Source organism: Vigna angularis, chromosome 2 (assembly GCF_016808095.1).
Source record: "Vigna angularis cultivar LongXiaoDou No.4 chromosome 2, ASM1680809v1, whole genome shotgun sequence".
Classification (NCBI taxonomy): Eukaryota; Viridiplantae; Streptophyta; class Magnoliopsida; order Fabales; family Fabaceae; genus Vigna; species Vigna angularis.
Window position 1 is genome coordinate 52,142,409 of NC_068971.1, and position 25,433 is coordinate 52,167,841.

At 34.5% G+C, this 25,433-nt stretch overlaps 2 protein-coding genes across 7 annotated transcripts; both read left to right on the top strand.

The window, feature by feature from the left end:
- Positions 1-7,010: 7,010 nt before the first annotated feature.
- LOC108329158 (uncharacterized) lies at positions 7,011-13,788 on the top strand. Of its 4 annotated transcripts, none has more exons than XM_052873041.1 (8): positions 7,012-7,454; positions 7,899-8,191; positions 8,293-8,398; positions 8,606-8,726; positions 8,874-9,623; positions 10,469-12,356; positions 12,661-12,698; positions 12,987-13,074. In XM_052873041.1, exons 2-7 carry the CDS (start codon positions 7,996-7,998, stop codon positions 12,675-12,677), a joined length of 3,078 nt encoding a protein of 1,025 aa, XP_052729001.1. In that variant the 5' UTR covers positions 7,012-7,454; positions 7,899-7,995; the 3' UTR covers positions 12,678-12,698; positions 12,987-13,074. The 4 variants fall into 4 exon arrangements, with proteins under 4 accessions (XP_017418722.1, XP_052729001.1, XP_017418721.1 ...); XM_052873040.1 differs by lacking the exon at positions 12,661-12,698 and having other exon boundaries at positions 7,018-7,454; positions 10,469-10,619; positions 11,019-12,356; positions 12,987-13,788; XM_017563233.2 differs by lacking the exon at positions 12,661-12,698 and having other exon boundaries at positions 7,011-7,132; positions 12,987-13,788.
- Positions 13,789-15,114: 1,326 nt separating this feature from the next.
- LOC108329072 (uncharacterized) lies at positions 15,115-24,809 on the top strand. Of its 3 annotated transcripts, none has more exons than XM_052873043.1 (5): positions 15,115-15,442; positions 15,692-15,848; positions 16,313-16,363; positions 16,561-16,653; positions 19,479-24,218. In XM_052873043.1, the coding sequence occupies exons 1-5, from the start codon at positions 15,336-15,338 to the stop codon at positions 19,542-19,544; spliced, it is 474 nt and encodes a 157-aa protein (XP_052729003.1). In that variant the 5' UTR covers positions 15,115-15,335; the 3' UTR covers positions 19,545-24,218. The 3 variants fall into 3 exon arrangements, with proteins under 3 accessions (XP_052729003.1, XP_052729004.1, XP_052729002.1); XM_052873044.1 differs by having other exon boundaries at positions 19,491-24,218; XM_052873042.1 differs by lacking the exon at positions 19,479-24,218 and adding an exon at positions 24,371-24,809 and having other exon boundaries at positions 15,122-15,442.
- Positions 24,810-25,433: the final 624 nt, after the last annotated feature.

A 25,433-nucleotide genomic window follows, 5' to 3' on the forward strand; every position in this document is an offset into this window, starting at 1 on the left:
AACACTATAACATTTGTCATTCTTTAGTACTTTAGGTCTATTTAAAATTTTCATTTTTTATAAATTTTTAAGAAATTAACTTTCTTTTTATAATATATCTTATGGTGATTTTGAGAAAAGATTATCAGAGAGAAAAAAACAAACTAAAACATAAGTTTAATTTACACATAAAATATTAATACTATTTTTGATCCAAAAAATTTAGATAATAAATTTTTGAATTATTTTTAATTTTAAATAATTAAAAACAGATTGAGTGATATTTTAGAAGTCGAGGAAATAAAACAATGATTCTTTTTAAGAATTGTAAAAGCAGTGCAAATATTAAATCAAATTAATATGTTATTATCTCTCTTTGGGGTTATTTTGATATTACTAATTATATATAATTTTGTAATAATTGGTGTCTGCAATATAAGACATAATTTTATTAAAATTGACAACAAAATAAAACATTTTTATAATATTTCAGTAAAATAAATTTGTAATACTATTTAGTTGTATAAAATTAAGTGTGTGGTTTGCAATTGTTTTTAATTATTTAAAAATGTGGTTATTTTGAGTATTAAATATTCTATTGTACTATAATTAATTAGTTTTATTTAATAATTTGAAATAAGAAATCAATTACATGAATATAAAATTTAGTACTTTTAATAGTTACTATTAAGAATGTTGAAGTTTAGTTTCCAAAAAAAATTTAGTGGGCTAAACCCACCTTAACCCTGACCCTAACCCCCTTGAGAGGGGGCTTTGGGGGTTGGGACTTTTTTTTGGCCCCCATTTGAGGGGCTTCTTAAGAGGGGGCTTTTTCAAGAGTGGGTTAGGGCTAGCCCCGGAGTCATGGGTCAAATTGACACCTTTACAAACTAGAGAGTAATAAATTTTCAACCAAAGTCTTTTAAAACTTTCTCTTAAAGCATGTTTTAAAACATAAATGATCAACGTAAACTCATCATAAATAAAAGTTTGTATCTCTAAAAAAGCTAAAAAATTATTCACATATTCACCTTGACTTTCTTTAAAAATATTATCACATGAAGTTAAATCGAGACAACTCCTAATCACCCCATCAATATTCACCTTAAGCAAATTAATAGATTGAACTTGTCATATTATATCCATAAATGAAACTACCCTAGTTTGAATATTGAAAAATTTTCAGCTCCAAAAAATTAAAGACAATATCACTTATATGTTTCTTCATTCGTTTCCAACCATTAACTCCTTAATTTGAAAAAATAGTGGTAGAAAACACAATTAGATCCTAGAATATACTATTACTTCTCATCCTCAAAACCATCTAAATAGTTACAATAATAACGGTCACTTTAATAACTATAAGCAAATGACCACAAGGAGATTTCATAAACTAAACAACAAAATCCAAAGAAGAAAATTGCAAATTTTGAAAAACTTTCTTCAATCATTCCCACAATTGTATAACAATAGAACGATGAAAGAACAAACGATAGAAATATTCAACATTATTACCACACAAAGGGCATACAACCACTCATTTTTTAACCTCCAAAATAATAGGTAAGCAACCATACAACAATTTCCAAAAAAACTAAAGTTTTAGGTGATGGCACATCATCCAATCAAATCAAGTTTCCCTAATCCCACACATTTCATATTAGAAGAGTAAAACTTATTTGCAGTTTTGTGATAAAACACAACAATATTGGTCAAAGTCCAGTTAGACACATCATCATCCTCATCAATCATTAAATAAGAGAAATCACATAAACAAGAAACTATAACCAATTTAGATATATAAATATCAAAATATCAACCATTATTCCAAAAATTAATATAATCAATGTTTAAAAAATATTTTTTAAAATAACATACATACATTCTTAATATAATATCAAATTAATGACAATTTAAATAACATATATTCTAATACTTATACTTAAGAAATTGAATATGGATGAGTTTAATGTAATTTATGTTATCGGTAACAAACTCGTATGCTAAACCTAGTATATAAAATTTATTCATTAATTAAATATTAATAATCTATAAATCACTATTCAACCTATACTCATTATAGTTTCTCTTTATCTTAAGTCCAAACAAAATTTTAAATCCATATTTTACTTCAATAAAAAGTTAAATAAATCATTTGTAAACTTAAAAATTATAAAACAATAAGCAATAATTATTAAATTTATTAACTGGATTCTTTCCATCATACTTTCCTTCTGACAAAAACATTAACACTGTAAAAGTTACTTTTATTAAAATTCACCCATTAACCAGAAAAAACATCACACTCATATCTCATATAAAAAAGATTTCAGATATTACAGTATTAAAATATCTCTTCCAAAAGAATAAATATATCCTCATCATTATTTTAATTTTAAACCAATCGAAAGCGCTTGAATAATTAGCATGTAGCCTTTCAAGTTTCCTACATCACCTAGGAATCATAGAATGGCATAATTGGAAAATCTTCCATAGCTACCTGTATGTCTGGTTAATGATAACAATGTTGTTCTTCCAACTTTATCCCACGCTGTCCCACAAAAATCTATCTACTCTCCAACTTTGCTGCTACATGTGTTTTCGTGTTTAACACCATTTAGGCATCATATAAATATTATTTTAGTTGAGAGAAATTTTAACTTGAAATAACTAATTTGGACATGTGACTCCATTATTTGACAAACTCACCATATGATTCCACTGACTGTGATAGTTCAAATATTTTGGTGGAGCTTTAATTTTGATTAATTATCGTGCTTCCTCTGATTGGAAAATAGTTAAAATTAAAAGTGAAAAATATCATGAATAATAATAGTTCTTAAATTTACTAGTGGTCTGGCTGGAAGTGGTACATTGGCATGTCCGAATTGATAATTGGTTGGGACATGTTCAACTTTATTTGATTTGATACTGTCTAAAGTTGTGAAAACGGATAATTTGGCCGGCTCGACCCACCACGGATTGATCATTTAATGAGTCGATATAATCTGATTCATTTATTAGCAAGTTAAAAAAATTTGAATCCGGTCTAACTCACCACAGGTTGATGGATTAAACGGGTTGGCTTACTAACTCGTTTAATTATAAGTTTTTTAAAATAAAAAAATTATAATTTGTTTTAGTTCAAATTTAAATAATTTTCACTAAAAATGATTAAACTATAAAGACAATTAAAAAAAAATATCATACAAAAGCGTAAGTCAAAAGCAAGCACAAAAGGCGAGGAAATAAGTTTTTAATGTTGATAATTTTTGTATCACTTGTCCATTTATAATATTAGAGTATTGATAAATCCATAATAAATAATTAAATAAAATTAGGTGGGTTGGTGAGCTAACCCGACTCACCACGGATTCAATGAATCGGATTCTAAGTAAGCCGGATTGAAAACTAACCCGTATAAAAAAATTATATTTTTTTCAAACCCAATCCTGCTCAAACACGTAGTGGGCCAGATTGATTCATGTATTACAACCTATTTTGACAACACTAAATATTCTCCTTGTTGTTTTTGAAATCCTTGTTGTTTTTGAAAAACAAATATAGGTTTTAGTGAATTTAAATGAGTTTAATATTATTTTGACCTAAACTATTCAATAAAATCTTTTAATTTATTTTGATGAATGTAATGCTTATATTTATTAAAAAGAATCTATATTTATTATGTTAATTGAAGTTGGTACCATTTATATGTGATTTTTTTAATTTAGTATATTTACTTACTAGTTCAAAACTAAAATTAAAGTTTTTTTTTAAGTTTACTCAATATAAACTTATAATTTAAATAAACCATCTAAATTAACTCAGAACCTATATAATCCCTGTCCAACTAGATAAGTTAAATGGTAAATATAACGATCAGAATATTAAATTGGAGTTATTATTCCATAACTATTCTCATAGTTATGTAATACCTCAACCCTTACCAATCTAAACAATAGAGTAACATTCCCCACACATACAGTTTCTTATAGTTTTCATTTTTACGCATGTGTTTCTTTCCTCCATTTTCAGATTTTTGGGGTTTTGAACGTGCCAAAATCTGTCAATGCAGCATTTATTGATTTTTGTTGAAATTTTTACATCAAAAACGTTAATTTTGATGTAAAATATATATAAACGAGTGCAAAATATTATTTTATAAGTCTATGTGAAGTAGAACTATATTTAAAATTCACTTCTATATATATATATATATATATATATATATATATATATATATATATTATAATTATGCATTAAGGCTTAAGTTAATAAGATTTTTTGTTTGTTCCACTTTTGCTTGTGTGCAGCCACTATATAAGTTGAGGGACCAAATTTTGTTTTTAGAGTAACTCATCCTCTTACATTCTCCCAACAAAATAAAATATAAGAAAAATGTTCAATCCAATATACTATCAATATCACATTCTACTCTAAATAGATGCTTAAATTTTCAAAAGTAAACACTTTTTTCAACAACTATAATTACAAATAAGTTGTAAAATGTAATTTTAGGAAGTTTGAGATAAATTCATATTTATTTTAAATTACGATAAATATTAATTCTTAAATTTTAAAAGTGAATAAATATAATAATTTTAACCAAAAAAACGATAAAAAAATTAAATAATATTTTACATTTATATTTAAACAACAACATGTTAAATGTTATAACCAGTTGAAATGTCTGTCTGAAATGTAATTTAATATGTCTAAAATATTTAATTCACTTGTATTAAAATAGTTATATTTATTTATTTTTAAAAGTTAGAGATTATATTAAAATCAATTTTATTTTAAAGTTTGAGATTTTCTTAAAATTTTCTTTTATTATGAAAATTAAATTAGTGGCATTGGTGTAATATTGATAAGAAAAAAAAAACTTTATAAAAACTAATCATAGAGTAAAAGGAAAAGAGACACTCGATGATGGTTTTGAAAATTACTTGATAATCCTATCCAACCTACTTTAGATGCACTTTATCCAAAAATTCACATTGAAAAACTACTCTTAAGCTTACTTGTAATCATAATTGTTACCCATTTTCAGCAAACAAATAATGAATATCACGAAACACACCAAAAAGTGTATGAACAATACCTTTCATCTACTCTACATCTCTACGTGAGGAAATGCTTCTTTCTACACGTCACTGTTGAGCCAGAGTACAAAGCAACTCGAAGATGAAGATATTTTCATACAATTCACTACAAAAATTGCATGATATTTTCCAAAGTAATAATTAATACATCTTAATTAGTTTCACACAATTGGGTGAAACACTTTTTTACGATTTAATTGATATTTAGATCGATAATATTTCATTTGTTGTTATGATTAATGTTTTAAATTACATGTTATTTGTATTTGTGATGTTACTAACGAGTGTTTAAAGTTTTTCACGAAAATAATTATTATACGAATAAATTAATCATGTTGACTTTTATTTTTTATTCATAAGGAATCATATAAGGTGATTCTTTTTGTATTATTTAAAATATTTTTCATAACTAATCTTATTTGTTCACATTTTGATAAGATGTATTTTTTTTAATAGATGATTCCCATATCTTTGTTTTAGTGTTTTTTTAATAATTTTTTTATGTGATAACTATTATTGAATTTTAGGAATGTCAACATAGCTAAAATATTAAAGTTCAATAATGCTTAACATAAGTTTATTTTATATTTAAAAGTTTTTCTCTTTCTTTTGTAATAGATTATTTCATTCAAATTTTTAATTTTTTTATAACTTTTATGGATCAATGTTAGTTTATACGAAAAAAAAAATATTCTTGTTTCATATTTTTCGCTGATCCAAAGTGTATACTAATGAGTGCATTATACCATAAATTGTATTACTTCTCCATATCAATATTATAGTTGGAAAATAAAATTATATGCTTAGACTAAAAAAAACCATGCATGTAATGATTGGTTAGTTTAGTCTGTTTCGGCTCACATTTAATATTGTACCATCCAAAATAAAATATAAAAGACCTGTTTTTTTTTATATCTTTCTCAGATATTATTTTATCTTGAGTCAACACAGTATGATAAGTTTAGTAATATTATATATTGCCAAATTACGACTTCATATTATTATAGTCTCTAGTTTTTGTTTTATTATCTTTCGTTGTTTAATTGTTATTACAACTAACGAATGTTGGCTCATTAATATTAATTGGACTGATCCAGCCGATGTTGTATTAATGGTTTAGTTGTTGCTTACAGTTTTGTAATGTATTATTTATTAAAATTTTAAATGTAAGTCTTTGATAAAAATAAGAAAATAAAATATTTTGAAGATCTATTTAACTCAGGTTTCATTCGTATTATAATTCATATTAATGATTTAATTATGTAGATTTTTTTTATAAGACTGTTAAATATAATTTTTGATTTATATCATGTACCGACATAAAATTGATGAAAAACCCAATTTCGATTAAAATGACATTACTGTAAAATGTGTTTAAACATAGTCACATTAGGGTTCTATATATTGATTTTTGTGATACAGTAAGTGTGAAGTAACATTTTTTGTCGCGCGATAACATCGTATTTCAACTGTTTTATAAACTTTCCTACCAAATTCTAAGTATGCAAACACATAATGTTTGAACTAGTTAACTACCTTTTACACCGAAATCCAGGTATTTTAACCGACTCAAAAAAACATAGTATGTGCTTTTTGACTATTTCCCTATGATCCTATCTCTTCTCCAAATCATTCCTAACTTGATTGTTCGACTATTATATGTGGGTGAAAAAAATAACAAATTGATCATAACATGTGATCACCGTCATATTTTGATCTATGTGTCATTTTGCCCCAAACAATTGTTAGAAAATAAAAAAATCATGATGAAACTTTCAAAATAATGATTATAACAGTTAGCAACGCTAACCTATATAATTACATATGTTTAGTTGCCTAAGTAAAAATGGTGTGTATTTGATTAAGTTCCTAAATTTATACGGTTTATATTGGTCACGTATCTAAGTTGATTTGGGAAGTATCTTTGTTTAACGAATAAGGATTAAAGAAAACTAAAAAGAAAAGGAAAAGGGGTAGAGAAAGAACTTGGATGCTTGCTGTTGAGGGAAGCAGCGAAATCCAAGGACAACAAAAACAAAGGTTTTTGGGTATTATTCTTTCACTCTATAATTGTGAGTGTTTTTTAATAGGAAGAGTTAAAGAATTTGGCAGGGGAGAGAATAATGGATCAAAATTTTATTTTTATTTTCACTTTGATTGCTTTTGTTGTAACCGTTGGATCATCCTAGTTTTCGATCTGTACTTTGGTCGCTTGGCCATGGCCATGAAGGCTATAGATCCGAGTGTCTAATACAACATTCTTCGCATTGTAATTGACATTTAAGCTCTGTTTTATCTTCGAACTTGGGATCTTAAGCGCATTCTTCCACGTTCCACACTCTTTGCAAGCAATTTTGGTTTGGAAATTTGGTAAGTCAAGCTCAACTGCTGCTACTACTGTTACTCATTACAGTGCTCAATTTTACTACCTTGCTTTCAACTTCAATGGCGGCTTGGTGGGTCCCAAGCTTGAATTTTGGGTTTCAATTAGGTTCCCTTTTAACTCTCAACCCCATAATTGGGATCTGTAACTGGGAAATGTTTTAGGGTTTCTGGGTCAATTTGATTTTGGATATTTGCTGCATATGAATTGAATGAATGCCGAAGAGGCATTGCATTTTAATGGTACAGTTCTTGCCACCACGAGTCACTATTTTAATGTGCCCAATTTGCTTTCATTCTTATTGACGCTGATGACAATGTGTATTGGGTATTTAGGGGTGCTGCTCATTTAATCTAATGAACCAAGAGAATATAGTAAGTGGGTAATTCTTTTCTCGCTGAATTGATGGTTGGTGCTTAAATTTGTTGTAGGCTTGAGCTTAATTATGGGTTGCTCGTTGGGGTGTAGAAGGTTTATTGTTTTGGCTTGTGTGGAGAGCTTGGGGTGACACTGTATTTGGTAGTGGAGATGCCACCTTCTCCAGCATTGAGATTCTCTCCTGGGAGAGAGCCAAGAGCAGACGGCCACAAGCGTGGGCGCAGTCTTGAGAGTGGATTGCTCATCCGGGAGAAGGATGAGGATCTTACTTTGTTCAATGAAATGCAATCCAGAGAGAAGGAGAGCTTTTTGCTTCAGCTGACAGATGATTTGGAGGACTCATTCTGTAATTTTCTTTACTTACATCATACGAAGAGAATGTTCCTATTTTTGGTTGCTGCTTTTGGCTAACATTCATGCATTTTTTTCTGGGGTGTTATTATACAGCTACAAAGTTGAAACATATTTCTGATGTCAATCTTGCAATCTCCATTCCTGGTCGAGGAGAGAGCAGCGAGTTGCTTAATGATGGTGACAAGAATGATTACGACTGGTGGGTCATTTTTCATGTTTTAACTTTGCTACTAGATTGCATTGTTTAATGTGCTCAAAATATAAAATTCTGATTCTGACCGTATTCCATGCTGTTAGTTATTCAAGTTTCTTGATCACAAAGCTTGAGACTTTGTTCTGAATCAGTTTATTTCTGATCATTACCATTTACCTCACTGATGTCATGTCTGTACCATTCATTTTAAAGGTTATTAACGCCCCCAGACACACCACTGTTTCCTTCGTTAGATGATGAGCCATCACAGACTAGTTTTGGAAGCAGAGGAAGGCCTCAGAGTAAACCGATTTCCATATCAAGATCTTCTACGGTGAGCTTGAATGCATTTATATTGTTATGTTCATGCATGGTTATGTCTTTAAGGGAAAAATTCCTCCGATTTTTTTTTTTCATCTCAAAAAATGTAGCTGTGCTTATACTGATCATTCATCATATGTTCAACGCCCTCCTGTTTTAGATGGATAAAAGTCACAGAAGCAGTAGGGGCAGTGCAAGTCCAAATCGCTTAAGTCCATCCCCTCGATCAGGAGCTAACACATTGCAATCAAGGGGAAGACCTTCATCAGTGCCAAATTCCAGTCCATCCCCAAGTGTGCGATATGCCACTCCATCGAGAAGACCATCTCCACCTCCAAGTAAGCCCATAACACCTGCTTCCAAGCATTCCACTTATACTCCCCGTAGGATAAGCACTGGCTCCAGTGGTTCTGTTGTCTCATCAGGAGTTAGGGGAACTTCTCCAGTGAAGACAAATCGTGGAAACTCTGCATCACCAAAGATAAGGGCTTGGCAAACCAATATTCCTGGCTTCTCTTCTGAAGTTCCTCCCAATCTTCGTACTTCATTGGCTGATCGACCAGCATCATATGTGAGGGGTTCATCTCCAGCATCCAGAAATGGTAGGGACTCTGCCTCCAAATTCAATAGGCAATCAATGTCTCCAACTGCTTCTAGGAGTAGTAGCTCTTTTTACAGTCATGATAGAGACCAATTGAGCACACGCAGCAAAGGTTCCATTGCATCATCTGGTGACGACGATCTAGACTCTCTGCAATCGATCACAGTGGGTAGTGTAGACAGATTAAGTTCAAGAAGAGGTGCTTCATTTTCAACCAACAAAAATCCTACCATCTCCAAGAAATCAGCCAGGATTGTGTCCCCAAGTTCAGCTCCTAAAAGATCTTTCGATTCAGTTATCAGGCAAATGGTATTTTTTCATCTTATCGCTTAAAACAACTTCCTTGGTTTGTCAGTGTTATAAATGGCAGATGGTGGAATGTGGCAAAAGGCCAAAATTCCGCCATACAAACATGCCATTGCAGCCAATGGCGGCATGGCAATGCCATAGCTGGTCTCCCATCACAAATTGCTTGTGGTTATTGGCAAAATGTCCGCCATGCCATTCGACCATGGTGATTATGGCATTGCTGTTTAACAACATTGGTTGACAGAAATCATGAAGTGTGTTTAATTTTCATGAAATTTGAGATTTAGTTCCTTTTAAAGCATTTCCCTGTGCTTCTGCCAACCCTCTGTCTCCACCCTCCTATGCACTAGCACACTGTCTCTTTTTCATACGTCTTTTCTGATGTGTACCAGTTTACGACATTGAAAGTTGACTGATTTAACTTTCTTTTGGGATTGCCAATCTTCAAAATATTTACTTTTTTGGCTGTGCTTACCATGCTTAATTTCTAGAGCATGCATGTACTATCTGCATATATTTTTAATTATATTTGATTACACAAGTACTCCGAAGTAATGGCTTCTTATTAAGTTATCTTCTATCTTGTTTGAGGATCTGCATACGAAATAACATATTTGCACCAAGCATAATCATTATATCAGGGTTTTTCTGTTGGTTGACACTTTAAAACCTCTGCTGATCTTTGTAGCAAAGAAGTCAACACTTGGTGAACATTAAGAACGGAAATCTGGATTTCTATTGGGTCTTTTATTTGTGCAACTCACCTAATTATCTATTGCCATGATTAATAGTCAAATTTAATAAAAATACTAACTTTTGTTTGTTACCATTAAAATGCTATGCAGGATAGAAAAACTCCTCAGAACATGTTCAGGCCACTTCTATACAGTGTTCCAAGTACAACCTTTTATGCTGGAAAAGCAAATTCCGCACATCGTTCCCTTGTATCTAGGAATTCATCTGTTACAACAAGCAGCAATGCAAGTTCTGATCAAGGTACAAACTTTGCACTAGACACTGAAGGAAGTGAACATAATCAAGATGATATGGCAAGTGAAGCTGATAAGATACTATATCCTGAAATGCATGAAGTGTTTGTCTTTGATAAGATTGATGCATTAAATGCAAAGATTGAGCAAGAGATTAAAAGGGAATCAGTACATGTTCTGCAAAATGAAAACACAGACCCAAAGAATGTTTTAGTTCCAATTGAATTTGCGGATTCTATATCCCACATTCACATTGACACTAGAGTTAATGAAAGTTCAGAAATTTCACGGGTTAGAGGTGGCATTTCTGATACTGATAGTTTTGAAAATTCTGCTGGCTGTTCTTATTGTGGTTGTCGTTATGAGGTCACTAATCATGCTGAGAAGAATATTGGGTTGTGTCCAGAATGCAGTAGGAAAACCTCATTGTTGCGAGTCATCTTCCCTGAGACACCTTTGGCAGTATCTGAAGACCCTCCATTGATTGCAGCCAACATTCCTAAAGAAGAAAAATCATTATCTGAAGCAAACCAATTGGAACTGCCTGAAGAGACTAACGTGGGTAACTTAAGGTTTCCCTACAGTGAGCAGGATGCTGAGGAAAGTCAAACTTCTTGCAGTGAACTAAAGCAGGATCACTCACAAAACAATTCTCTTCCAAATTCTTTGGGGGAGGGAGGCAGACAGACATGTGGCAACCAGCTAGAGATTAACCAATCAGGAGTTGATTACAATAAGCCTAATTATGAATTTGGGGATAAGCATCACTCAAGTGATCGCCCTAATTTGAATGTGGGCCCCACAGAAGGCACTGGTATTTCTCTATTGCTGAAAAGGACTAACAGCAATAAAGGGCCTGTAGTTCAGAGCAGGAGTTTTACTGCCACAACCTTATCTTACGACGATCTGTCTCTTGCTAGAGACAGTGTAAGCAGTTTTAGAAGCACAACAAGACCTGGTAGTTATTCTGCCTCATCATCAATTGATCTTGGCTCAACTAGGCAAACGGAGTTTCGTGTGCAAAGGCAGTTGAGTGCCAGGAAACTGGATGTGGACTATGGATATGACTTGAGGATCAAGCCTCTAAGCACTGCTTCATCCTTTTCTGGAACTTCAAACCATTCTCGCCATGAGTTAGGTCTTGCAACTCAAGAGACAGGCAGTACAGAATATGGCTTTGTAGAGGAGGTATCTCAACTTTTTCAAGAAATGCCAGCTTTCGGAAACACGATGTCAGAGATAATTGATGCTTCTTCCATTGATTTAGTTGCTGAGGAAGATGAAGTTGAATGTGATGACAGCACTAGATTGAATAATGCTTGCAGCTCAGAATTATCAAGTCAGGCTACTGTTGTCCAGTCTGATGACAATCCAGTCACATCAATTCCAAATCATGGGGATTGTGTGCCACACGAAAATGTTGATGATCGTCCAAATAATGCCAAGGGTGACTCAGACACAGAAACATCAGCTAAGACTCCAGAATTATCCAGTCAAGAGAAACATGAGGTGCAGAATTCTGATGTTAATGAATTGGACGCTTTGGTCACAACCAACTGTCCCCCTATTACCGAAGCAGAAATAGAAGGAGAAAACTGTTGTTACAATATGGTTGACATGGTTAATGATGACCTGTCAAAGAGGGCCCTTGATGACTTTAGGGAACCTTCAGCTCAAAATCCTTCCAGTGATTCTTGTCCCGCTTCTGTTTCAGAGGTCAATGTCTCCGAGTCCCATGGCTTTGGTATGATATCTACTGTATTAAAATTTCAAATGAAAGATATTATTACATTTACTGATAACAACTGAATAATAACTTCTCATGATTCTCTTAGAGATGAACTTGTTTGAGTACGCCATACAATGCATAAATTTTGAGATATTAAAATGTGCAGAATAACAATCTAATGTCAGTAAATCTGCTTTGCCTCGAACAGATAGTCATGATTTTTGGAAATGTTGATTCATACTGTGCAATGTAAACTCAGTGATGTAATTTTTAGACTTTGTATTCTGATACTCATTCATGTGTTCTGGGCACTTTACAGGCAGTTTGTTAGCCTAGTTTCCAACTTCTCGGTCAAGCGTAAGACTTTCTGTGGTCTTTCTGGCTACTTTTTTTAAAACAGCATGCAATTTTAATTCAGTGTCATTTTACTGAGGATTCACCGGCAACGTAGCTGAATTTATGTTTTCATTGTTTGGGGGAACCTTAACTGAAATTCATGGAAACAAAAAGGGCCTATTTAGTTTTCTATCGCTTAAGATTCTTTCTCTCTGGGTACATGGTGCCTGCAATATATTTTATCAGATGAAACTTTCTTTGGAAAACTATTTGTTCAATATCTAATAGTTCTTTAATGCTTTATGCCAGAGGGATCAACAGTTACAGTGGAGTGTCAAGGTGCAGGCAATACTAGGAGCTTGACACTTGAAGAGGCAACAGACACAATCCTTTTTTGCAGTTCCATTGTGCAGGATCTTGCATATCAGGCTGCAACACTAGCAATGGAAAAGGAATGTTCCGACCCATTTGAGGGTTCTGAACCGACTGTGACCTTTTTGGGAAAATTCAATTCTGATAGGAATAGTCGCAGCCGCCCTGTCAGCAAGCGCACTTCAAAATCCCAGAAGACCAAGACCAAGCAGAGGAGGGTGGAAACTGATGTCAAAACCCCTTCTGGCAAGGCTGAGAATGATGAAAATATTGGCGAGTCTTTCACACACAATGTTGGACTTTCTAACAAAGTAGATAGTATGAAGCCCCCAAAGCTGGAATCAAGGTGCAATTGCATCATAATGTGAGAGGACAATGTTAAGGTTGTGCCTTGAATTCCTGGCAGCATTTCTGCACTTCCTTTTGGCCACACATGGGAGCTAAACCAAGTGCTTGTGCATTTATGGTTTTAGGTTGGAGGCTGTTTGGGATAATAACCACTGCCAATTGGTTTGCGTTGGTTCTAATATATTTTGTAACAAATGCCAAGTTGTGTTTGACATAATTGTAAAGTTATTTTTTTTCCCTCCTTATTTTTGTTGGTAGGCCATAAGCTAAAAGGCATTTTGGAGGACTATGATGTGCCCCCTCCACTTGCTGCATTCTTGTTTGTTATTTCCATCTCAACTAGTGATCCATCAAAGCAAGTGTGAAGTAGAAGCATTCATATTCATTGTTACATTGTTGCTTGTCAAAATTCCTATTCTTTCTGACTCAAGAGAGTTATCAAAACTTCACGTGCAGGTTTGTCAGTGAAACAACACTCTGTCACCACATGCAGATAGATTGAGATCCATTCGTGTATTTCTTTTTTCATGCACCTCTCAACCCGACAGAATTGTAGCATTCACAGTTACACAATTTATCAAATACCTTATTTTGAGAATGATTCTATTAAAAATGAATAAAGGGGAGAAGGGGTATGCTATTGTGCCCCTAAAATTAGATCAAATGTTAGAAATTATTAAACACAGTAATTAAATGTTAGAAATTATTTTAAAACAACAAACATTGAATGTTTTGTTTTTTTTTAAATATTTATATATAATAGATAATCTCTATAACATGTGTCAGCCAGTTCACATAACACACTTAAAGAGGGTGTTTCATCGTATACTTCCAATCATTTTATTTTGTATCTCCAAATTTTTTAAAAATTTCAAAATTGTCTTCTGAAATTCAAAAAACCCAATATTCCATTTTTGTGTTTTATTGAATTTCAAAATTTGATGAAAGATTTTCTTTTCATTAAATTTTGAAATTCTTTGAAATCTTTAAAAATTCTTTCATCTGACTTCAAAATCTGATGAAGACAAAATTTTTAATCATTTGAAATTTGATAAAAGGATATAATCTTTAAGACTATTTTTGGAAATTGTATCTGTAGATGAAATAATTGAAAATGAATATGAAACAGCCATTCAAAAATTAGGATCCCATAAAAGAATGTTGGAAATGATACTAGTGAAGACATTTATAAATAAAAATTGCCAAAAATTATAGTTTCTGTATTGAAAATCATTGCAGAAATACATTGATAATATTATCCCATAAACACTCTAAAGTTGAATTTCTTAACCATGTTTGTTCAAAGGATATTTGTCAACATTTTTATAGAATAAAATACCAATTTGCACATGAACGTTGTATGTTATTTATCAGTCGTGCTTAATAGTGTCGTAATTACGCAGTGCGGAATATATTCTATTATTTTTCATTATGAAGGTAGGTAGCCACTTGCTATAAGAGAAAGTTAACGAAATGTTCTTTTCATTCAAACTATTTCGTCAATATTTTCTAGATGGCATTTCGTGGCATACGAGTTTTCTTTGCCAAGAACTTTCAACTATATGAATTTCCAAATTCCAAATTTTGGGTCAAAGCAGAATAAGTTGCGTTGCGGAAAAGTACTAGCAAGCAGAAAATAAATAAATAAATAAATTGAATAAGACATTTTCGTTGCGGAAAAGTGCATAGCATATGAAGGCATATTCTTAACGTAATCGAACAAGGGAAGCAACTTTCGAGAAAGCTAAGCTGAGCTGAGCTAAGAAAATAAACAAGACCGTTAGTGTAACAAAAAAACATTTCATAATTCAGGGGATATTCAATTCCTGTTCCTGCTTGCGTTTGCTTGTAACATTTCTCAAAGGAGAAAAAGGAAAAACTACAATTAATTTGTTTATTTATAAACAAAACTATTTGACAAATAAGCAGAGAAGGGAGATGGGTGAGGTGGCAGTTACGACGTCGTCAATAATGCACAATTACCCTCTCGTTTCCGCCATTGTTGCTTTTGTCATCGCACAAGCAATCAAGTTTTTCACTACCTGGTTCGTTCGTTTTGTTTTTCTTTCAATTACTGTTTTCTGTCGTATTTCACGAATCCAGTGTAGAATACAACAATAGTTTAGAAAAATGATTTAAGTTTCTGGTTGGTCAATGATGTGTGAATTATGGATCTCTTTGGAAGAATGAAATTATAACAGTTGAATTGTAGCTATTTGGCTAATGATGTGTTTAATTGAGGGTTAATAATAATAATTTTTATTCTTATTGTTATGATCATTGTTAATATGTAGGTATAAGGAAAAAAGATGGGATCCGAAGCAACTTGTTGGATCTGGTGGAATGCCTTCTTCCCATTCAGCTACTGTCGCAGCTCTTGCCGCCGCAATAGGGTTCCATGAAGGCTTTGGAGGACCTCTTTTTGCGACTGCTTTGGTTCTAGCTTGTATTGTATGTCCTTAGTTCTTCAAATCAATCATTTTCTGGATATTTCATCAAGAGCTTGTTATTTTCTTCTTTTCAAATTGTGATGTTATGAAGGAGATTCAATCTATCCTTTTTCTTTTATTTCTGCTCTTAAGAAGTGGACATGTATGTGTGGTTTGCATGATTCACGTTTGGATTGGTAGACAATAGGGTCAAATGGAATGGATTCCATGCCGTTCAATCCATCTCTTTTTTCCCCTTTCAATTAAGAGGGCATGAGTTGGATTTCTTTTATGTTCCACCATAAAATATCAAGAGTAAAGTGATAACATAATTTCCTTTCATTCCACTCCCCTTGAATGTTCAAACATAGTAACTTTAAGAAAGGATTTGATGTCCTAAAAATTAACTAGATTACACAGCAAGAAACTAATTCTCATGACTAGCTTATGGTTGGGCGAGTTTCTGATATGGCATATTGCTGGCAGGTGATGTATGATGCTACTGGTGTAAGATTGCAAGCTGGACGCCAAGCAGAGGTACACTCTTCTCCTTGTTTTACTTGTGTGCACCATATTCTGTCATATGTATTTCTTTCATGCCGAATGTGAGAGTCGAAATGCCACAAAAGCCTTTTCTATTTGCCTGTGATTCCAGCGAAAGAAATATTTTATATTTTGTTTGGTTGGTTTCCATTTATTTCTTTTACTGAGTTTAAATGACTGAATTTTCCCAGATTTTGAATCAAATCGTGTTTGAACTTCCTGCTGAACATCCTCTAGCTGAAAGCAGACCACTCCGGGAACCACTTGGGCATACACCCCCTCAGGTTCACCATTTTTTATTTGTTCGCCTGTCATGATTATTTTATGGATCTTGGTCAAAGGAATTTAGTGTCATTTACTTGTTTACACACTTGATAGAATGACATTATTCTTTGGAAAGCTGTTTAGTATAAACATAACATAAGGGACTTTTATGTATACTATGAAGTCTTTTGTTGATACGTAAGGAAAGCATCGGAATCGTAGATTTAATCAATGGAAATCAATCGGAATCGTGTAATTTGATCTGGTGTAATGAGGATCTGATTTTATTTCTTTTTATCTTTAGATTAGCTTTATAAGAAAGAATCTTTCCAGATATTCAATGGGAATCTTCTCTGATATTTAGGCAGATCTTTCCTTGATATTTAAGCCTAGATTAATGTACAGTATTAACTTCCTCTTCCTATTTATTACTCCCCTTTGAATTATTTTGAATAAGGAGAAATATTTACTTCTCTGAATGGTATCAGAGCATGATCTAAACCATCTCCAGTCTCATTGGTGACTCAGCCATGGAAGGAAACAGATGGCCTGCCCTAGGTGGAGACAGGTACACACTCCTTAACAGCTCCACTGAAGGTCCTCCACTTCTGGCCACAAATTAAGTGGTCAGAACTATATCCAATGCGAGAAGTTGGACAAATCGTCGCAAAAGGAAAAAGGAAGGCTACATCAAAGGAAACTCCAAAATTCCCGAGGAAGGAAACCCAATTTCCAAATGGAAATTAGAGCACAATTTAGTTATGTCATAGCTCCTCAACACCTTGACAAACAAAATTGGGGAAAACTTAATATACTATGACACCACCAAAGAAATGTGGGATGCAGTTAAGGAAACATATTCCAATGTGGATAACATTTTCTCAATTTTTGAATAAAAAGCCTACTTCATGAGTTGCAACAAGGTAAATTTTCAGTCATTGAGTTTCTCTCTGTTGACATTGGTAGAAACTGGATATATATGAGAAAATGAGTGGCACTGTGTGGATGAGAAAAATAAGTACAGAGTACTGGTAGAGAAGGATAGAATCTATAATTGTTTATTGGGGCTTAATAAGGATAATGATGAACTACGTGGAATGATTCTGGGAATCAGCCACTTGCAAAGGACAGGGAAGTATTCTTAGAACTGAGAAGAGAAGAAAGATCATGTTGGGAAAATATATTCCAATCCCATTCCCTAAAAGTTCGGAAATGGTGCATTGAAAAAACAGGAAAGAACGTCTTAAAAAAAAAACCTTAAAGAGGGGCATTGAATTATACACAAGTTCAGATTTGGTAGGATGTACATTGGATAGAAAGTCAACTAGTGGTTATTTCTTATTTGTATGGGAACGCTTTGGAGAAGCATGAAACAGCTTGTGGTGGCTAGAAGTAGCATAGAAGCTGAATATAGAGTCATGACCTGGGGTATATGTGAAGGAATTTGGTTAAAACAGATGTCGGACAACATAATTCCTATCCCTTATATAATGAGGATATTGTCTGATGACAATAAACTTGATATCGAAATTTGAAAGAATCTGGTCTTCCATGATAGCACGAAGCAGTGGAGATTGACCGACACTTCATAAAGGAGATAATTGACCATGGCATTATAAGTATTTAGCAGGTTCCATTATGCAAACTGAACAGCAGGTATCCTGACTAAAGCTCTCTCAAGAAATAGTTATGGAAGCATCAGTTCCAATCTAGGAATGATAGATTTCTACCACCCAGTTTAAGGGAGAGTGTTAATAGTCAAGGAAAGAATCAGAATCATAACTTTGATCTACGGAAATCAATCATACTCATAATTTGATTTGGTGTAATTAGGATCTGATTTTATTTCTTTGTTTTTAAGATTAGCTTTATGGGAAAGAATCTTTCCTTATATTCAGTGAGATTCTTCTCCGATATTCAGGCAGATCCTTCCTTGGTATTCAGGCTAGGATTAGTGTACAGAATTAATTTCCTCTTGCTATTTATTATTCCCCTTTGTATCAATTTGAATAGGGAAAAGTTATTCACTTTTCCGCAACTGTTTTTATTAAAATATAATTAGCGGACACCATGTTATTTACTCAATATGTAACTGCCATTACTTAAAAAAATTAGATTATTATCGTGTTAATTTTTGTCTTTTATGAACATTTGAATCTATGTTTTATCATTCTATATTGTACTTTTTTTGAAATGTTAAGGGCTGAGGTTTTCCTTGTTTTTAATACACTGTTTCAGTACCATCAGGATTCTATATACTCAAAATATCTGATATAGTAGTATTAAGTGAATGACGAATCACACCATTCAGAGATTAGAATGAGCCAAAACTATGGTTTCAAGTTATTACAAAAAAAGAGTCATTGACAAGATTATGGCCTTCTCGTTAGTACACATTTTGGACACGCTCTGCAATACTTTTGGTTTGAATTATTTTCTGTTTCACTTATCTCACTGAATCTCACCCTCTTATCTCTCTGAATATTAAACAACCCAATTTATAAAATCTTTAGAAGATAAGGCAAGTAGTTTAAATTTGTTATATATTTTATAATTTATTTTGAAACAAAAAGAAAGGTCAAGTAGGTAGTCTAGTATTTTAGATTAATGGTTTCCATGATCCGAATGTTTAAATTGAGTTGATATTATTGTAGTAAACTAAACTACTATAACTGTCTCATAACTGTTTGTGTACGTGCCTATGCACTACATATATTCATCTCTTCATTCAATAATAGATTTACTTTTCTGTTGCTGTTTACTACTCTTTGTGTTCACATTCTCTCTCTCTGCATAAATCCCTCACACCTGTTGCACCTTTGCATAACCCGCTGCAATCTAACAGTGGTATCAACAGCAAGGTTACGAAACCTGGAGGCTAAGCACAAGTCGATCAAGAAAAGATAGCTGACGTGATACATAGCAACCTACCTGTGTTTGACGGAAAGGGGTTCAATGATTGGTGTGTAAAAATGGATGCTATTCTTGGATTTCAAGAAGTGAACGAGATAGTCAAGAAAGGCTTCAAAGAACTGTTGAGAGGAGATACAGAAGAAGCAAAGCGACAACACAAGGAGAATAAAAGATTGGATTGCAAGGCTCGAATGCTATTGCATCAGTGTGTGTCGGCTGCTATCTTCCAGAAGGTTTCGAAGGCAGTCATGGCGAAGGAGGTCTGGGACATCCTGCAAGAGGGCTATGGCAATACGGGCAAAGTCAAGAAGATCAGGCTACAATCTCTTCAGAGACAATATGAACTCCTAGGCATGGGAGAGCAAGAATCAGTTGTTGAGTACATCGAAAGGATACAAGTGGTGGTAAACGCCATGAGAGCGTGTGACAAGGTTGTGAAAGATAGGAAAATCGTGGAGAAAATCCTCAGAACGTTAACTTCGCAGTATGACCATATAGTTGTGGCCATAGAAGAATGTAAAGATCTTGAGAATATGAGAGTCGAAGAACTGCAGAACTCTCTGGAGGCACATGAACAAAGACTGATCGAAAGAAGAAATGCTGAAAAAGAGGTAAGTCAGAATTCTAATCAAGCCCTATACACCAGAAGTAATTACAAACCTAGAGGACGAGGAACTGGAAGAGGTAGAGGCCGATCACGGGGAGGTCGAACTGGAGGCAGAAATACAACTGTCCAAGATCAAAGTGTTCAAGAAGTTGGTAGCGAGCACAAAGATGGAAACAAGGGAGGTGGAAGACAGTCAAGAGGTAGAGGCAGGAAAGGTTTTAACAAGAAGAATGTTCAGTGTTACACGTGCAATAAGTTTGGGCATTACTCTGCGGAGTACTGGCACAATGAAGTGGCAAAGAAAAATAAGAATGATGAGGCAGCAAATCTTGCTCAAGACTCATGTGACTCAGAGTCTGATCATGTATTGTTGATGAACATTACCGAACGGGTGCTGACAGATGATGAAAGCGAATGGGTGCTAACAGATGACGAAACCGAATGGGTGCTGACAGATGATAAAACCGAACGGGTGCTAACAGATGATGAAACCGAACGGGTGCTGACAGATGATGAAACCGAACGATCGTCTATTGAACGATCGTTGCTGGGAGTTAACGAAGAAACCAAACGATCGTTGCTGTTGAATGAATCGAGAATATACAAAAACCGAGCGGGTGTTGAAGAAGACCGAACGGGTGTTGACAATCGGATGTCGTCTTCAGACCGAACGGGCGTTGAGGAAATCGGACGGCTGTTTTTGTTCAACCGAACGGGAGCTAATGGAGAAACTGGACGGTTGTTTAACCAAACGGTCATTAATAAAGAAACTGGACGAGCGTCGCACAAGTGCGAACGAGCGTTGTACAGGTGTCAAGAACTGGAACACGTGTTGATGTCTGTCGATGCGAGCCATGCATAAGACGATAACTATTGGTACTTAGATACAGGATGCTCTAACCACATGACAGGCAAGAGGGAATGGCTGATAGACCTGGATACGAGTGTCAGAAGCAGCGTGAGATTTGCCGACAACAGCGTGATCATGGCTGAAGGGACTGGAAAAATCCTAATCACACGCAAGGATGGCCGATCGGCTTACATGAACAACATGCTGTATGTTCCAAATATGAAGAGCAATTTACTGAGTCTGGGACAACTCCTAGAGAAAGGATACACGATGACCATGCATCAAAAGCATATAGAGGTGTTTGATGGAAGAAAACGACTCGTACTTAAAGCACCGCTGGCCAGAAATAGAACCTTCAAGGTGAACCTCAGTGGCACAGCTGTTCAATGTTTATCTGCTGTTAATACCGAGGAAGAAGTGTGGTTATGGCACTATCGTTATGGACATCTAAACTTCAGAAGCTTGGGTCAATTGAAGAATAAAGAGTTGGTGAAAGGTGTTCTTGAGATTTTTCCACCGAAGAAGGTTTGTGAAGGATGTGTCGTTGAGAAGCAGACTAGGAAACAGTTCAAGAAGTCAGCACACAAGAGAGCAAAGCAAACTCTTGAAGTGGTTTATTCTGACGTGTGCAGACCCTTCGAACAAGAATCAATCGGAGGTAATAAATAATTTCTTCTCTTTGTTGATGAATGGACCAGAAAGATCTGGATTTATTTGATTAAGGAAAAGAAGGATGTTTACTCGTGTTTTGTCAACTTTTGTACCATGGTGGAGAGACAATCCGGTCTACATATCAAGACCCTCAGAACTGATGGTGGAGGAGAATTCAACTCCCACGAAATGAATAGGTTTTGCAGTGATAATGGTATAGTGCATGAAGTGATAGCTCCATATACCCCCCAACACAATGGTCTGGCTGAACGGAGGAGCAGGACACTGCTCGACATGATCAGATGCATGATAAAGGGCAAGAGATTACCACACTACCTTTGGGGGGAAGCTGTATCAACAACAGCGTATCTACTAAACAGAAGTCCCACGAGAGCTTTAGCAAATTGCACACCAGAAGAAGCCTGGTCAGGTATTAAGCCATCTGTAAATCACTTGAAAATTTTTGGTTCAGTATGTTACAGGCACATTCCAGACGCAAGAAGGAAGAAGTTGGATGACAAAAGCGAAACTTTTGTCTTCATTGGGTATCACCCCACAGGCACGTACAAGCTATACAGCCCTGAGAACAAACAAATTGTGATAAGTAGAGATGTGATTATAGACGAGGGAGCCACATTCGAATGGAGAAAGACCGAGACAAATCAGAAATCTGAAGCTGAGACAAACAAGAAGTCTGCAATTGTTCCAAGCTGGCTAAAAGATAGCACTTCTAGTGGTGTTGAACAGGCTGAGAAATGTGATGAGGTCAATAGCAGAGGATCACAAAGGATGAGATTTCCTTCCTCAAGGCTAGCTGATTATGAAGTTTTCGCTGACAGTGACAATGCAGATCTTGGTGGTCAAGCACATCTCGCATTCCTAGCTGATGCAGAAGCTATTCCCTGGAAACAAGCGCTTGATATAAAGGAGTGGAGAGAAGCCATGATTGAAGAGCTAAATGCCATTGAAAGAAACAGAACTTGGGAAATGGTAGATTTACCTGAACATAAACAGGCTATTGAAGTAAAGTGGGTCTTCAAGACCAAGTATAAACTGAACGGTGAAGTTGCAAACTTCAAAGCGAGACTCGTAGCAAAGGGATTTTTGTAGAAACCAAGAGTGGATTTCACATACGTGTTTGCACCAGTCGCAAGGCTTGAGACTGTGAGGTTAGTAGTAGCAGTAGCTTGTCGTAAGAACTGGAAAATATGTCAGCTAGATGTAAAATCAGCTTTCTTAAACGGTCCACTGAAGGAGGAGGCTTATGTAAGACAACCACCTGGATTTGAGAAGAAGGGTGAAGAACATAAGGTCTATAGGTTGAACAAAGCCTTGTATGGGTTGAGGCAAGCACCACAAGCCTGGAATAATCATATCAACACATTGCTTCTGAAACTGGGTTTTCTGAAAAGTTCTGTGGAGTCCGGAGTGTATATAAAGTCTGCAGCACAGCAGAATACTTTGTTGGTCTACTTATACGTTGATGATCTTCTTGTAACTGGAGACTCTGAATCGGCAATCGAAGGATTTAAGCAAAGAATGAGAGAAGAGTATGATATGACCGACTTAGGAAGACTGAATTATTTTCTCGGATTGGAGTTTGTTGAAACAGCAAACGGAGTCTTCTTGCATCAAAAGAGGTATATCATTGAAGTGCTGAAACGTTTTAATATGGCAGATTGCAATAGCACAATAGTTCCTGTCATTGCTAATCTGAAGTTGACAGAGCAACGAGATGAGAAAAAGGTGGATGCTTCATTGTATAAACAAATTATAGGATCCTTGAGATACATCTGCAATAGCAGACCAGACATAGGCTACGGGGTTGGATTATTGAGCAGATTCATGAATGAATCTAGACAATCTCATATGTCAGCAGCTAAACATGTTTTAAGATACTTAAAAGGAACAATTCACTATGGTCTCGTGTTCCCAAAGATGACGAGCAGCATGGGGAGCACTCTGGAAGTTTGGAGCGACTCTGACTGGAGCGGAGATCAGGTTGATAGAAGGAGCACTTTCGGGTACTTCATTAAATATGCAGGAGCACCTATCTCCTGGTGTTCTAAAAAACAAGGCGTGGTGGCACTTTCCTCGTGTGAAGCAGAGTATATAGCTTCTGCAGAAACGACGTGTCAGTGCGTGTGGTTGGAGGCACTTCTTGGAGACTTAAAACTGGAATGCAGAATACCCATACAGATGATGGTTGATAACAAATATGCAATCAGCCTGTTGAAGAATCCGGTATTTCACGGAAGGAGCAAGCATATTGGTACAAAGTTTCACTTCTTGAGGGATTTGGTAAACCAAGGGAGGATTGAGTTACTGCACTGCTCTACTGGAGTTCAGATTGCAGACATCTTCACAAAAGCTCTTAGACAAAGTAGATTTGAAAAACTTAGAGATATGTTAAATGTAAAATGCTATAGCAGTTTGGTTTAAGGGGGGTATATTGTAGTAAACTAAACTACTATAACCGTCTCATAACTGTTTGTGTACGTGCCTATGCACTACATATATTCATCTCTTCATTCAATAATAAATTTACTTTTCTGTTGCTGTTTACTACTCTCTGTGTTCACATTCTCTCTCTCTGCATAACTCCCTCACACCTGTTGCACCTTTGCATAACCCGCTGCAATCTAACAGATATTCATTTCTTTGGGACTCTTCAATTGTTGGTTTTCTTTTTTAATATTCTCAATACTTACTGCAGGTTGTTGCTGGTGGGGTACTTGGAATTATAACAGCAGGTATTGGTTATCTAATAACCATGGCCAGTACCTGAAGTTGAGGATTTGTTGTTGACATCTCCAGAGGACCCTTGTATAGGAATCAAAAACACCAGTGTCTTCTAGAGCCTTGTTCCTTCATAAAGTCTGATATGTGCTCCTTCATTCTTATCCCAGCCCGTAATCACTTAATCTTGTTGTGATTTCAACAGTGGCGATAAATTGAATTGTATTGATTACACTTGATAGAATAGAAATATGTCTTGTGGGATCATTTTTTAGCCCTATTGTATGCTTCTTAGCATGTTCAGTTTAAGAATTTTTGAATGGATTTATCTCTAAGCATTACATTAAGTCATTTTCTTGCTGTGATCCTGGTTATATACAACTCTTGTGATATTACAAATACTTTTTTTCTTTCCTCACTCAAAAATCTCATTGGTTATGACATGTGAATATGACGTTCTTTCAACCTGTTTACACTATCAATTTAGTGTATTTGTGTTAGAAATTACTCTCATGTTGAGAATATCTACTTGATATTTTTTTTTATTTAAATTAGTTTTTACGAATTTTTTCAGTTTTAAAAATATCTTTCAATTTTAAAAATAATTATCATTTATATTTACATTTTACACTATATGTAAAGTATATTAATAAAATAAAATAACAAATTTTTCTATATAAAATTATCTCTTATAACCCTCGTATGTCCAAAACTCTTAGAAATCTCAACATTTCACAATGCTTACGAATAACCCTTACTGTTAGGGGATGGTGTTTTTCTAATAATGAAAGTATTTAATATGTTTTTTAAATCATATTCTGGAAATTCTAGAAAGCTTGCTTCGGAACCAAAACAAGTCATTCTAAGTCACTATTACAAAGGGTAAAATTGTCATTATCAAAATTATGGGGGTACTGGAAGAAAAAACCTCAATTTCTTCCCCTCTAACTTATGCGTCTTGTTAAATGAAGTGTGCACATATATTGAGATTGTCTGGGAAAGAAGAAGAAGAAACAGGACAGTTTATTCCTACACCTTCA

Bases quoted from the DNA above. Each gene is read 5' to 3' on its own strand.
- LOC108329072 (XM_052873042.1), top strand. From the start codon at position 15,336: ATGGGTGAGGTGGCAGTTACGACGTCGTCAATAATGCACAATTACCCT. The intron at 16,364-16,560 runs GTACACTCTTCT...GAATTTTCCCAG, and splicing joins AAGCTGGACGCCAAGCAGAG to ATTTTGAATCAAATCGTGTT. The intron at 16,654-24,370 runs GTTCACCATTTT...TACTTACTGCAG, and splicing joins TTGGGCATACACCCCCTCAG to GTTGTTGCTGGTGGGGTACT.
- LOC108329158 (XM_017563233.2), top strand. From the start codon at position 7,996: ATGCCACCTTCTCCAGCATTGAGATTCTCTCCTGGGAGAGAGCCAAGA. The intron at 8,399-8,605 runs GTGGGTCATTTT...TTCATTTTAAAG, and splicing joins GACAAGAATGATTACGACTG to GTTATTAACGCCCCCAGACA. The intron at 8,727-8,873 runs GTGAGCTTGAAT...CTCCTGTTTTAG, and splicing joins CCATATCAAGATCTTCTACG to ATGGATAAAAGTCACAGAAG.